Raw genomic sequence first — 14,106 nt, 5'->3', positions numbered from 1 at the left:
CCAGAGAAGTGAAATGACTTGCCCAAGGTCAAACATCAGATTAGTAGTAGAGCTGGGATTAGAACACTGGTCCTTCTGACTTCCAGGCCCAGGCTCTATTCAGTAGGCTACACTGCTTCTCCAGGTGTTGGGTACTTAGAGGAATGTTTATGAGAGCCTACTGTAGGTGTCCCTCCAATGTGAACTATAGTTTTCAACTTGATTCCTCCTCTTTTAGGCACTGAGACATCCACCAACCTGCACCAGAAGATGTTTTACCATGTGTTGGGCACTGACCAGTCAGAGGACATTTTGTGTGCGGAGTTTCCTGAAGAGCCGAAGTGGATGGGTGGATGTGAGGTAAAGGGTTTGGACTCTGAAATTCCAACCAGCTAGACCGGGTCATAGGGCAACTTTGGGCAACAGCTTCTTGGGGCTAGCCCAAATGGTGTTCCTGTCCAAGGCGTGTGGTCTTCAGAAAGGCAGGTGGAGGTTATCTGCAGATTATCAACATCTGCAAGGTTCCAATGGGACCGGAGCTTCCCAAACATGCCCAGGTTGACCATTCTCTTTCATAGTGTGTCCTGAGTGGCTTGTGAGGCTCTCCATATTTTCTTGGAGTAACCTCTATGATCCTCCTGGCTACAGAGTCTGACCCAGTCTACCTGAGTTAATCAAACCCAGTCCCATCCCCAACTGAAGTAGCCAGATACAATCTATTCACTTATCCCAGCTTGTGGCTAGCTGGATGGTCCTCAGCCCTGGAGTTTGACTACTAGTCTTGCAATAGGACTAACTTGAGTGGTTTATCCCCCCAAATCCCCTGGCAAGTATCCTGGGCACCCTGGGGGCCTTTTACTCCTTGTATTTCCTCAATGTGCAGTTCTACCATGCTGGTTCTAGACTCTGAAATTCTTTCCTAAGACACTGTTTATGGTTGAAGCATATCCTAGTGGAAATAGAATGGGGCTGGGAGCCAGGAGATCCAGGGTCTAGTCCCAGCTCTGCCTCTGGTTTGCTGGGTGACCTTGGACAAGTCACTTACCCTCCCTGGACCTCAGTTTCCTCATTGGTAAAATGGAAGTGATAATACCTGTTCTCCCCGCACCCCTCTGAGATTGTGAGCTCTGAATGGGATGGACTCTACCCAATCTGAGTCCCTGAGTCCCTAAACTTAGCATGGTGCTTTGCCTCACAGAAAGTGCTTAATAAATTTCATCACCAACTGAAGTACAAAATGGGTAGACGGGATGTATTTGAAAGCCACAGACCTCAGGCTAGACTGAAACACACCTGACTTCTAGACTGTAAGCCCAGTGTGGGCAGGGATTGTCTCTCTTTATTGCTGAATTTCACTTTTCAAATGCTTAGTACGATGTTCTGCACACAGTAAGTGCTCAATAAATACGATTGAACGAATGAATGAATGCCCCCCCCTTAATGCCCCTCCTTTGTTCATCTGGAATTGAGCCTGGCACAGCTGAGAGCCTCCCCCGGCAGAGTACGGGCTCCTCCGCTGGGGTAAATGTCAGTGTGTCCACCTGGGAGCGATGCCCGCCTCATTTGGTGTCCCTTTGCCTTCAGAGGCCTGGTCCTTCTGGTCACCTCCTCTTCCCTTTCATTGAGTGCCCTGCTCCTGTCCCTCCTCAGTCTCCCTCCTTCCTCTCCTCCCCTTTCCCTCATCCTATTTCAGCTGTGGCCCTTCCTGGCCCTCCTCTTGCAGCCACTGGCTCCTGGGAGCTGTCTCCCAGCAAATCAGGGAGCTTGGCAGTGACCCAGAGACAGCTTCTACTCTACTGGACTAATTTAGCCAGGAACCCCGAGCGCTCCATAGCCATTGGCCGGGGGGGGGGGGGGGGGGGGGGAACCTGCTTTAAAATCTTCCATAGGAGAGCACCACACTGGTGATTAGAGCATCTTTCACAGCCTTTCCCCGCCCCAACTCAGAAGGGAGAGAGGATCCTAGTGCTAGGAGCCGTGATCCCAGCAGAGGGCGATCTGGGATGGAGTTTTCTGGATGAGAATGGGCCCTGCGGGGACTAGGGGGAGATTCCTGGCTACTTTGGACTTCGTCATGGCCAGGTCTAATACAGTAGCTTGGAATGACACCCGGCGACCATTTTAGATTTCAGAATAATTCTGAAGCCCCAGATTCCCAACCGGGCTTTTGGTTTTTTGCACACCAGTGTCCCACACAGTTGGTAAAATGTAAATATAAAATGGAAAAAAAACTCTAATTTTTAAAAATTGATTTAAAAATTTTTTTTTGTTAAAAGTTTTAAAATAAGCATATTTAGAGCACTTTAAAACTCCAGTATGTTGCAAATAGAAATAACTTCTCATAGACTACTCAAGATTCATTCATTCAGTCAGTTGTATTTTTTGAGTGCTTATTCATTCAATAGTATTTATTGAGCACTTACTATGTGCAGAGCACTGTACTAAGCGCTTGGAATGCTTACTGGATGCAGAGCACTGTACTAAGTGTTTGGGAAAGTACAATACAACAATAAACAGTGACATGCCCTGTCCACAACGAGCTCACACCTGACCTTAACAAAAAAGAGTTTTTCACTACCCATTCACTACCCAGACGTAGGCATCCACAAATAGTAATACTAAGACAGACTGTCTTGGAACTTGACTTGTTTTGGGATCCTTGTGCCATTTCCCTGGAATCTCCATCTTGCCAGTTAGTATACAGAGGAGACTTTCCTCTGGGTTTGGGAAATTCCCTGACATCCCATTCTGAGGGCTAGAGAACTCTGTTGCCTCAAGATATTATGTTCTAATTCTGGCTCGGGCACGAAGTGACCTCGGGAGACTCATTTAACTGTTTCATGCCTCGGTTTCCCCACCTGGGCTGCCTGGCTCACACAGGGTAAGGGAGAAAAACTAAATAAGTGAGGGTGTTTTGGGAAAAGTTTTTAAGAAACTAAATTTGCCATGGAGGTAGAAAGAATAATATTAAAATTCTTTAAAAAAGCAAAATGTTTTTCATGTTGCTTGGGTTTCTCTTACTTCTTCTCTCTGTTTTCTTTATGGCATATGTTAAGCACTTGTTGTGTGCCAGGCACTGTACTAAGAACTGGAATAGATACAAGCTAATCAGGTTGGACACAGAACTAGAGCCCCGGTCTCCAGACTCCCAGCCCTGGGGTCTTTCCAACTATATAGGATTTGCAGTCATGCTGATCAGAAAAATGCATTAATATTCTGATATTTTTCCCCTTAATGTGAAATAACAGAGCTTTACCATTTGGGGGTGAGCAGAGGGTGAGTGTGAAGGTTTCACATGGACAGTGCAGTCCAGTCTCATTAATTAGAGAAGCAGCATGGCGTAGTGAATAGAGCATGTGCCTGGGAGTCAGAAGGATGTGGGTTCTACATTCCCGCTCTGCCACTCATCTGCTACGTGACCTTGGACAAATCATTTCACTTTTCTGGACCTCGATTACCTCATCTGTAAAAGGGGGATTGAGACTGTATGTCTGATGTGGGACTGGGACTGTGTCCAACCTGATTTGCTTGTATGCCCCCTCCAGCGCTTATTTCAGTGCCTGGTACACAGTAAGCATTTAACAAATGCCACAATAATTATTATCATTATTATTGTTATTTTTAATTAAGACCTCACTGACCTGGGATTTATGATCATTTGGAAAAGGATTGAGAGGCAGGAAGGATCACCACGTGTCCACCCTAGCACGTTCAGTCAGAATCCTAGCAGCATGTAGAAAAGGCAAGGGCTGGCAGTTGGGAGACCTGGGACCTAGTCCCCAGCTAAGTCCCGGACCTGCTGTGTGATCTTGGGTGTGTCACTTACCTTCTCTCTCCCACAGTTTCCTCCTCTGTAAAATGGGGGTGATAACACCTGCCTCTCCCTCAGAATGGGAACCTTGTGCAGGCCAGCGATTGTTTCCAATATGATCGTAGCATCTTTATTACGTGGGCACTTAGCACGGCACTTAATAAACACTGTCATCTGGAGCATTATCATTACCGGCAAAGTAGAGTTGTTAGTTCCAGAACGGTGAATTTGGTTTTGTGGCAGTGGAGTCCCTCCAGGGAGCGGATAAAACCCATTGCTGGAAGGACACGGCTGGAATGAAGTAGACGGAGCTAATTGGCATCCTGCCGGCAGTGTGCCCAGGGAATTCCTCTCCCCGATTAAACACCAACTGCTCTCAACGGCTCGAACCAGCCAGGAACACAGAGGAAAGCTCATTAGATGTGCTTGAAATGGCTGTCATCGATCACCTGACGATCCATTCCAGCCCCTCTCGTTTCTGCTGGATAAAACCGGGTGGCCCCGGGGCCCCTCTGAAGGCTGGCAGCGAAGGTGACACAGTTCACAGTTAACAACAATTCCCAGTCTCCCTTTTGTGTGGCTTAGAGTTGGTCGAGATCCGTCAGCACTGGGAGGAAAAGTGATTTTTGAGCTGGTGACAGTGAAAACGATTGTGCTTCTGGGAGAGACTCCAGAGAAATGGGCCTGGTCAGAAATTGTCATCAATTGGGGCTGAATGTGTTGTCAGTGGAGTCGTCATCTCTAATGGTTTTCTCAAGACAGTGGCACTGCAGGCTCGGGCCGGAGATGTTGGGCCGAAAGTCCAAAGTGTGATCCCTCAGGTTTCTCGAGTAGTCCTTCCCTCCGTGATCAAAGTAGAGAGGCAGAAGGAGCGACGTCCCTGCTGGACTGCCCCTCTATCAGGAGCACCACGTTGCTGTTCTTCGTCAGGAAATAACACTCTTAACCCTGTCCGGCCCAGCTTGCGACCTGGTCCTGCCTTCAGGGGCCTTCCAGTCTAGACGTGCTGCTAATAATAATAATAATAATGATTATTATAATGGTACTTGTTAAGCGCTTACTATGTGCCAGGCACTGTTCTAAACACTCGGGCAGATACAAGTTAATCAGGTTGGACAAAGTCCCTGTCCCACATGGGGCTTGCACTCTTAATTCCCATTTTACAGATGAAGTAACTGAGGCACAGAGAAATGAAGTGACTTGCCTAAAGTCACACAGCAGACAAGCAGCGGAGCCGGGATAAGAACTTCTGTCTCCTTTCTTCTGATTCCCAGGCCCAGGCTCTAGCCACTAAGCCACGCTAAACCCAAAAATACAAACCCGACGATGCTTAGCACACCAATGGCAAAAACACCAGGCATGTAAACCAACCCTACAGAGGTCGCATTAGAAGAGACTGAGCCCTTTATCTCAGTCCACAGCTGAATTTTGCCTTTCATTTTTGGTTCACTTCTTCTGAGAATGCATAGAGTGGCTTGTTACTCAATCTCTCAGTGTGGAGCTGATTGGACTGAGATGTGGGGTCCTTCAGATACCCCATCCTCCATATTCCATGGACATTAGTTTCAAGCATTTTGAGCCTCCATTAGAGAAGCAGACAGCTGGCTATATAGACTAGGGCTCTACTGCTCCCACATCAGATGGCCTGGAAGCCTTGGGTGATTTCCCAAAACATGAAATCCTCATCCCAGGTCAATCAATCAGCTGTCCTTCTAAACTGTAAGCTCCTTGTGGTCAGGGAATGTGATTACCAAGTCTGTTGTATTGAACCCTCCCAAGTGCTTAGTACAGTGCTGTGCACATAACTGCCCAATAAATACCACTGATTGATGGTATTTATTGAGCACATACTGTGTTCAGGGCACAGGGCACAGTTAAAGTCAGTGTGACCTTGCTATCTTTGGTTGTGAGGTGGTGTGCAGTAGGTACTCTTTATGCCCAGACACTCACACATGAACTCCTTCTTCACGTCACTCTTACTACCGTCGATTGAGCACCTAATGGTTGCAGAACACTGTACTAAGAGCTTGGGAGAGTTCAACAAATTTAGAAGATACTATCTCTATCCTCCCAGCACAGTTTGTATCTGGAAGACACAGCTCGTGGTTAAGGTTGAAAAGCGGCAACAATTGGAAGCTCTGTTGGCTTCAACCTCTCCAGTCCTCCCCTCCACCACACACACACACACACGCGAACACACACATCGCACACACAAACAGCATACATAATTTAAAGCTGTAGCTAGTAAGCATAGCTCCCTCCCCTACATTTTTATTTGCGCCTCTGAAGTGGCACAGTTTATGTTTTGTCCTGTGGTGTGTAATGGAAATTTGAATGAAAAATGGCACGTGGAATTTGGCAGATGCCATGGGCACCCCTACCATCCATTCCAGTTTTCTATTTCAGTTAGGTGACCCATCTGAGTAGAGACTTTTACTGCACTTGCAGAGAAGGAAAGTACTCCTGGCCCCCAGAAAAAGTGAAAGATGAGCAAAACTGAAAAGCAGCTTGTCAGTCAATCTGCATCCAAAGAGAAAATAGTGGATATTTTCTAACCCTGGGAGTCAGAAGGTCATGGGTTCTAATCCCGGCTCCACCACTTGTCTGCTATGTGGCATTGAGCAAGTCATTTCACTTCTCTGTGCCTCAGTTACCTCATCTGTAAAATGAGGATTAAGGCACTGAGCCCTATGCAGGACAGGGACTTTGTCCAACCTGCTTTGCTTGTGTCCACCTCAGTGCTTAGTACAGTCCTTGACACTGTAAGTGCTTAACAAATACCGTTATTATTATTACATGAGATTTGATAAACCAGTGTGCTCAGGACTAGAGTTCTTGCTGTTCTGATGTGCTGTTGAGTTTCTGTGATTTAGCTAATGATAATAATAATTGAGGTAGTTGGCAAACAATTACAAGGTGCCAAGCACTGTGCTATGCTAGAGCAGATACAAGAGACTCAGCTTGGACCCAGTCCCTGTCCCATTTGAATCTCACAGTCTAAGGGAGGAGAGAGCAGGGGGTTGCGTGTGGTTGGCTGTTTGTAGCTCTGTTGTGCTTGTAACCAATTCTTCTCTCTTTGGTTCAGTTTCCCCTCCCCTCTCACAGCTCCTTTCTGCATAAATTCAACCCTGGGTGTGCTTTTAAAAATTCCTTTTGCCCAGAGGATGGGTCAGCCTGGCAGCTTTTCTCCACGAATCAGGAGAATTTGGATGGGTGTGACTCCTGGCTTTAGGTAACTGGGGAAAATCAACCAATGGGTGGTGTCTACTGGGTGCCTGTTGTGCTTGGAGCACTGTGCTAAGCGCTTGGGAGACTGCAGTAGAGGTAGAAAGCACGATTCCTGCACTTAGATTTGCCTTCCCTCACTTGTTACCAGTTGGCAAGTTCTGTCAGAGATTGTGTGAAATGATGTGCTCTGCTTGCCCTCTGTCTCCTTGCAGATGTCCAGTGATGGCCGCTATGTCTTGCTGTCCATCCGCCAAGGGTGCGACCCAGTGAACAGACTGTGGTACTGCGATCTGCAGCAGGAACCCAATGGGATAACGGGTGAGTTGGAAACAGACACAAGAAAAGACATCCAGGCTTGGATGGGGATGAGCCATTCCTGTCACTACTTTAGTTATGGCTCCCCAAGGCCCAGAAAGGGGTTGGAAAAAGCTCATGACTTGAATCTCACTGAGCCCCCTCGCCCATTTTCCCCTCCCTGCTCCCAGACTTTCATTCCTCCCCACCTTCCCCCACTCCTACAAAGAACCTCTGTCCCACCTACCTCAGTGATGGTGGGTGTAAGGCTGTTGTTTGGATTCAAAGTCTGGTTGCATTTTGTGTGTTTACCCATGTGAGTGTTGTTCCTTTTGTTGGTGTTTGTTTAGCGCTTCCTTTGTGCCAAGCATTGGAGTTGTGCTAGACTGTGAGCCCGTTGTTGGGTAGGGATTGTCTCTATCCATTGCCGAATTGTACTTGCCAAGCGTTCAGTACAGTGCTCTGCACACAGCACTCAATAAATATGATTGATTGAATACAAGGTCAGTAGGCAGGACACAACCCCCTCTCAAAAGGGGCTCACAGTCAAAATGGGAGGGAGAATGGTTATTTAATCCCCATTTTACAAGCGAAGAAACTGAGGCCAAGATAAATTAAAGAGACTTGCCCAAGATCACTCAGCAACAAGTGGCGGAACTGGGATTAGAACCCAGGTCTCCTGACTCCTAGTCCTGGACTCTTGCCACTTGACCAGAGTAGCTTATGCCCCTTGTTTTCAGCCAGCGTCTTAATTCATCTCAGTCTAAACCATTTTCTGCCTTTATCTCTGCCCCTTCTTGGTAGCGTGTATGTGTTTCTCAGTCGTTTAGCTAGTCGACTGCACCTAATCTTCACCCTGAATGACCCCTGTCCTTCAGAACCTGACTTGTGATGTGAGTGCAGCTTTTAACAACAGGTGCCTGCACCCTGGGGATGATGGGGGCGACAGACCGAGCAGGAACTCCCAGCAGCCTTGCCCACCCCAGCTTTCTGATTGAACCTGAAAGTTTCCATCCAGGGCTGAAAAGACCCAAAGTGGCAGCTTCCTGGCCTCTTGGGTTCTCTGAAGTCCTCCCAGGCCCCTTTCTCCTGAAAATCTCTGCCCTCTGCCTTTTTGCCCCGCATACGCAAAGTGAAAAGTTGGTGCCTCTGGGTTTTGGAGGGTTGGTGGAAGTTTCACTGTTGTTCAAAACCTCAAGTCTCCTGAGCATGCTTCCTCTTCCTCCCCAGGCATTTTGAAGTGGGTAAAGCTGATAGACAACTTTGATGGAGAATATAGCTATGTGACAAACGAAGGGACGTTGTTCACATTCAAGACCAACCTTCATGCTCCCAACTATCGTCTCATCACCATCGACTTTGATGATCCTGATGAATCCAAATGGAAGGTGCTCATCCCCGAGCATGAGAAAGATGTTTTGGGTAAGGTTCTGAACCCCTCGGGCAGAGTGAGTCTTCCCAAGAGTCACGTGAGGTTGGCCTCAGTTCCAAATAGTAGACTGTTGACGTCTTCAATTGAGAAAGAAATCCAATCTCACCAAAGCAACCCGCAGTTCTCTAATCAGTATGACACCAGATTGCAACGACCCACAGAAATGAAAAGGCAGTGGGCAGGGCTCTGTGAGACAACCGAGGAGTAGCAGTGAATAAATTAAAATACTATTAGGCAGTGATCAATTAAATTGGAAGCTTTCGGCCCTGAAGATCAGGCTCTCCTAGAGAAATAGCTTGCTGTCAGGCCACGTGGCTTTAATAATTTGCCCATTTAAACTGGAAAGGACAAAATTAGGGAAGAAGTCAGTCAATAATTCTTTGCCTGGAAGCTCTGTAGGAAACAGAATTTGATTTTAGGTGGGCAGGGATGCTGGGGGAGTGGTCCAGTGAGACTTCATATAGCCAAGAGTGTGTGTGTGAGAGGAGACTGGCTGTCTCCGTGTATTGATCACATTGGTCAGAGTCTCTGCTGGTTTTCATGGCTAAGGATTTGGTACTGGGCTCTGGGTCCGGAAACCATATACCGGGAAGGTTTCCCATCCCATGCCCAATGTTAATTGCATTTGGGTGTGCGGATGGAGCAGACTTACTAGGCTCTCGATGGGGATTTGAATTGCAGGTGTTAAGGAGAGTGGGTTTTCCTTCGTCTCTAAGAAACGATTGCAAGTGCAGCTCCTTTCCTTGAAACGCATCTGGCCTGGGCTCATTGTCGGTAGTGTTGTGCCAAGCTCAGGGCGCTTATTTGGGCTCAGGGTTTGCTGGGTTTGTATTTTGGTTGAACAGTGGGGAAAGGCAAAAATGGAGGAAAGGGAGGACCAGAGTTTTCTCAGAAGTCCATGTGGCAAGCTGGCATCAGCATCAGTGTTCAGTGGTGGGGTGAACAGGACATGGGAAAGACTGGAAGGCAAGTCTCATACATGTTAGAGGCAGAAGGTTGAATCCTTTTTCAGGCTCACCTCGCAACCCTTCTGCCTATTGATCGTGAAGGCACGGGGTTAGGGCTGGTGAGCGGCGCCATCCTCTCAAAGGGCCACAGGAAAAATCCTGGAGCCCCTGTTGGCTGGGAGCAGGTTTGTTGTCCATGGGGGAAGTGGCCAACCAACATGGTGATTTGTTTTCCCTGGACCAAAAACTCATCTGCCTTCCCCATCCAACTCGCTCCCTTTTGGTGATGACAGTGGAGTCCCTTTAAGGGCAACTGACCTACAGTAAAGAACCGGGGTGGGGTGTGTGTGTGGGTATGGGTGTGTGGCCCCAAAGGATTTGCTCCCATCTTTAAATCCCAAAGGTGTTGGTTTGTTAATACTTATCAGTTGACTGTTGAGTTTTCTATTGAAAACCAAAATGGGAGCAGAGTCACCAGCTTACAGGTGCTGCTTACATGGGGGTTCATCTTTCTGTTCTCATTCGTGTGGTGCCCCAAGGCCTAACCACAACTTCTTCCATTGTGTGTGGTGTCTGTGACTTCAAGGTTCTCTTCAGTGGCATCCTTTAAGTGAAGGGGGCTGTTCTATTTGGACCTTTCTGGGCCCAATAAGAGACATTGGGAGGAATGGGAAATGGCATGGGGACATGTGAAAGGCTGCTAGGTAGCATTTCTCTTCCAACCCTCCTCATCTCCCCCCATCCTTGGCTTTTAAATATGTTTTATCCAGTTGGATAATACTGTTTGTGTCCAGCACATGTGTTTTGAAAGCCAGTGAATAACAATAGAAATCATTTCAGTTGACTGTCCTTGCTGACTGATAATTAAGCCCATGGGAATCACAGTCCAGACTGGTGTTCGGTGGACGTAAAATATTCAAGCTACAAGCCAGCTTGGAACATTAAGCCCTATTCTCCTAACACTCATGGTTACTTCCTTCAGTAAGTTGGGCATTTTGTAGGGAGCACTAAGTTTTCAGGCAGCTGGCCCCCTGCATTTCATTTAGGTTTTGTTCTCTGTGGTTTCTTTCCAGAATGGGTAGCTTGTGTCAGGTCCAATTTCCTTGTCTTGTGCTACCTCCATGACGTGAAGAATGTCCTGCAGCTGCATGACCTGGCAAGCGGTTCTCTCCTCAAGACCTTCTCCCTGGAGGTGGGCAGCATCGTGGGCTATAGCGGCCAGAAGAAGGACACAGAGATCTTTTATCAGTTCACGTCATTCCTCTCTCCAGGTAGGTGGGGGCGGGAGGATGGGGGGGCTATGTGCCCAAGGAAGATGGACTGCAAGCATTGCTTCATGGGGGCTGGCGTGCTGGGATGGAAACCAAGGCTAGCCATGGGGAGTGTTCCCGCTCGCTCGAGGAAATACAAGTGATAGTGAGTTGGGGGGTGAGGGGTGGGGCACTGGCCCGTTGGAACCTGGACTTGGAGTCTGTTTCTCTACAGGGCTGGGGGCCCTGCTTCAGGACTCCAGGGGGACGAGAGTTAGGGTTTGGCGACTGGAACCTGGCTATGGCGGGGGATGTCTCCCATGGGGAAAAGCTCCCAGCCAACAGCAAAGGGGTTAAACAACCCACTGGTCATGGTCCACCACGAGGGCATGTTGGCCAGGATCGAACGGCCTTCCATGAGGCCATCAAGTCAAATTCATTTCCAAAGGCCCTGTCTTCCCCTTCTGTAAAATGCTGGGAGGGAAAGGGAGATCCTTGCATTCCCCCACCAACCACCCCGGCAGGGAGAACAAAGTGAGGTCACTGGTGGGAAAATAACAGAATTGGACAGAAAGTCTGATAGTTGTTGACCCTGTCGTGATAATCATGATGATTATTCCTGTTGTCAATAGGCACCATCTACCACTGCGACCTCACCAAGGAAGAACTGGAGCCAACGGTTTTCCGAGAGGTGACTGTGAAGGGGATCAACGCCTCCGATTTCCAGACAGTGCAGGTAGCCCAGTCGGGGTGTAGACCGGCCTAGTTCCTGCTGCCCGGGGTACCCTTCCTGGCCCGTAGCCTTGGGTTAGTGGCGAGTCCCAAACCAAAGGGCAAGAGAGTGGCTACGTGGGCCAGGCCCCGGACCTGCTGGGCCTTCCTCTTGAGTTTAAAAATGGAAATCAGAGACTCTGTGTGCCCACCTAGCTTCCGGGCCTGCCTCACAGGGAGGCCAGGAACCTGCCATGAAAACACAAGAGCCACTGAACCACTTCTGTGCAGGAGCCACCACTCAGGATGAGAAAACACTCTCAGCTCTTCTTGATCGTGGGTTTTTGCTTCATGTGTTAGCTGGAACACTGGCAGCCAGAGAATCAGGGAAACTTCATTGGGCAGCATGGGGCTGTCTGGGCTTGGGCAGCATGGGGCTGTCTGGGCTTGGCCAGCCGCAAAGTCGAAGGAACTGTCTGAGCGCACACATGCACATGTGTACCGGCCTCAGAGCGGGCGAATGCAATGGTGCAGGTTTTCCAATAATAATAACAATACTTGTAGTATTTGTCAAGCTTTTATTATGTGCCAGGCACTCTACTGAACACTGGGGTAGATACAATAGAATAGGGTCAGATACAATCCCTGTCCCACATAGGACTCACAGTCTTAATCTCCATTATACAGGTGAGGTAACCAAAGCCCAGAGAAATGAAGTGACTTGCCCAAGGTCACCCAGCAGACAAGTGGCAAAACCCAGTTCTTTCTGACTCCCAGGCCCATGCTCTGTACACTTGGCCACTCTGCTTCTCGTGCTTTACACTGCTCCCAGGATGCTGTCGCTGTGCTCTGGTAGAGCTGGAGGGTCTCTTTAAGAAGAAATGTGCTTGATTCGATTAGTATGGGAAGGGAGAAAACTGGAAGCCTTTAAAAGAGATGTGTTGGAATAGACTTTCACACTGGGCTCTTTTTTAAGACCTCATCTCCAGCCCTTAAATTGCCTATTCCTTCCCTGAGCATCCTTTGCCATTAATTTGCATGAGACACAAGCATTCTGTGCATAATTGAGAAAGAGTGTTAAGATGAGGAGACTCTTCAGGTTAGTAGAGCATGCAGCTTGCTTCCTGGCTCAGGACAGTTTGAGGCTCTCAGAGCGCCTACTGGCCCATGTGGAAGTCAGTTATATTTATTGAGCGCTTACTGTGTACAGAGCACTGTACTAAATGGACGGCGTGTTGGTTCTCTGAGCATTGATGGAGGCTGTACCAGTAGGGCCTGGTGAGATTTTAAGTGGAAGACCCTTGGCAAGGTGACAGCTTCATAGTCAACTTCTGCAGCAGGTGAAGTTCTGGGTCTGATCTGATAACTTTGTATTGTGGCTTCTGCCATTTGTCAGCTCTGCGCTGTCTGGTCGTGTGGCGGACAGCTGCACTTTTCTTTTATGGCCGTTGTTCTTTGTGTTATTTTGCTTTTCACCTGGTCTTCGACAGAAAATAGGAAAGACCACCTCCCCCCAATTTCCCCACTCTCACTAAGGCACTGTGAGGGTCCTCAGTGACACCTCACCCAGTTTGGGGGTGACCCTTCCACAGCGGGGTCTACTGCCATTCTCTGATGGCAGCAGACTGCACTGGTCAGAGAGTGCGGACGGCTCGGTGCAGCCTAGCCCCACAGCCACAGATACAGCTCCAGCATAGGCCCTGCTGGTGATAGGACACATCTTTCCCCTCTCACTCCTGATGTGTGAGCCACACTTACTCAAAAGGTAATGGTGCAAGATGACATTTTCGTAGACCCAGGATGCAAGGAATTCTCAACATCACATTCCTACCATGGATTCGGTCTCCCTGTCAACCACAGAGTCTTCAAACCAAAGAGCGGCTGGGCAGTGTGCACCAGTAGTTGGGGCTTATTAGGGAGATGTTTTTGACAGTGATCTCCAGCTCATCATTAGAAATTAGATTTTGGAGCTGATTACTGCAAAAATAGCTCAAACAGCTCCAAAGTGCCATGGTGAGTCTTATCGCATTGGCATGTCAGCCAAGCTCTCACATCCTCCCTGATGTTTGCATTTCACAGGGGACACGTACTCGTGGAGAAACAGGTTTCTGTCCTATCTCACAATTCACCAGGTTGTGCTGGCACCACCAGATTATGAGGTTGTCTCTGCCATCAGAAAGCACATTGTTCAGATCCCTGTGCCATTCTTTAGATACCCATGGGGCCAAAATAGCTCCAGACAGTCCACGATAATGGGGGAGGTGTTCGTTGTTTAGTCCCTGACTTTTGGGAAAGTGGATTGTCTGGTGGAGTGACCCTGGAATTGGCCTACTATTGGCCAGCCACAGAGAAAGAGGATCTGTTGTCCCATCCGGTGCTGGTTCTCCGGTGTTGGTTCTGCCCAGGTGTACTCCCTGAGGCAGTGGAAGGAGTGTCGATGGGGCTGAACAATGA

At 48.4% G+C, this 14,106-nt stretch overlaps 1 protein-coding gene across 1 annotated transcript in view; it reads left to right on the top strand.

Annotated features, from left to right (window-relative positions):
* The window catches only part of LOC100074208 (prolyl endopeptidase), a 53,595-nt gene that overhangs the window by 12,484 nt on the left and 27,005 nt on the right, over nucleotides 1–14,106 (top strand). Inside the window, exons 6-10 of the mRNA XM_029047327.1 lie at nucleotides 218–339; nucleotides 7,231–7,336; nucleotides 8,543–8,734; nucleotides 10,765–10,962; nucleotides 11,574–11,677. Of these exons, the coding sequence (XP_028903160.1) occupies nucleotides 218–339; nucleotides 7,231–7,336; nucleotides 8,543–8,734; nucleotides 10,765–10,962; nucleotides 11,574–11,677 (722 nt within the window). The remainder of the gene's footprint in view (nucleotides 1–217; nucleotides 340–7,230; nucleotides 7,337–8,542; nucleotides 8,735–10,764; nucleotides 10,963–11,573; nucleotides 11,678–14,106) is intronic.

This window comes from Ornithorhynchus anatinus, chromosome 19 (genome assembly GCF_004115215.2).
Source record: "Ornithorhynchus anatinus isolate Pmale09 chromosome 19, mOrnAna1.pri.v4, whole genome shotgun sequence".
Taxonomy (NCBI): Eukaryota; Metazoa; Chordata; class Mammalia; order Monotremata; family Ornithorhynchidae; genus Ornithorhynchus; species Ornithorhynchus anatinus.
Note: the sequence above shows the minus strand (reverse complement) of the source record. Positions and strands in the feature narration are given on the sequence as shown.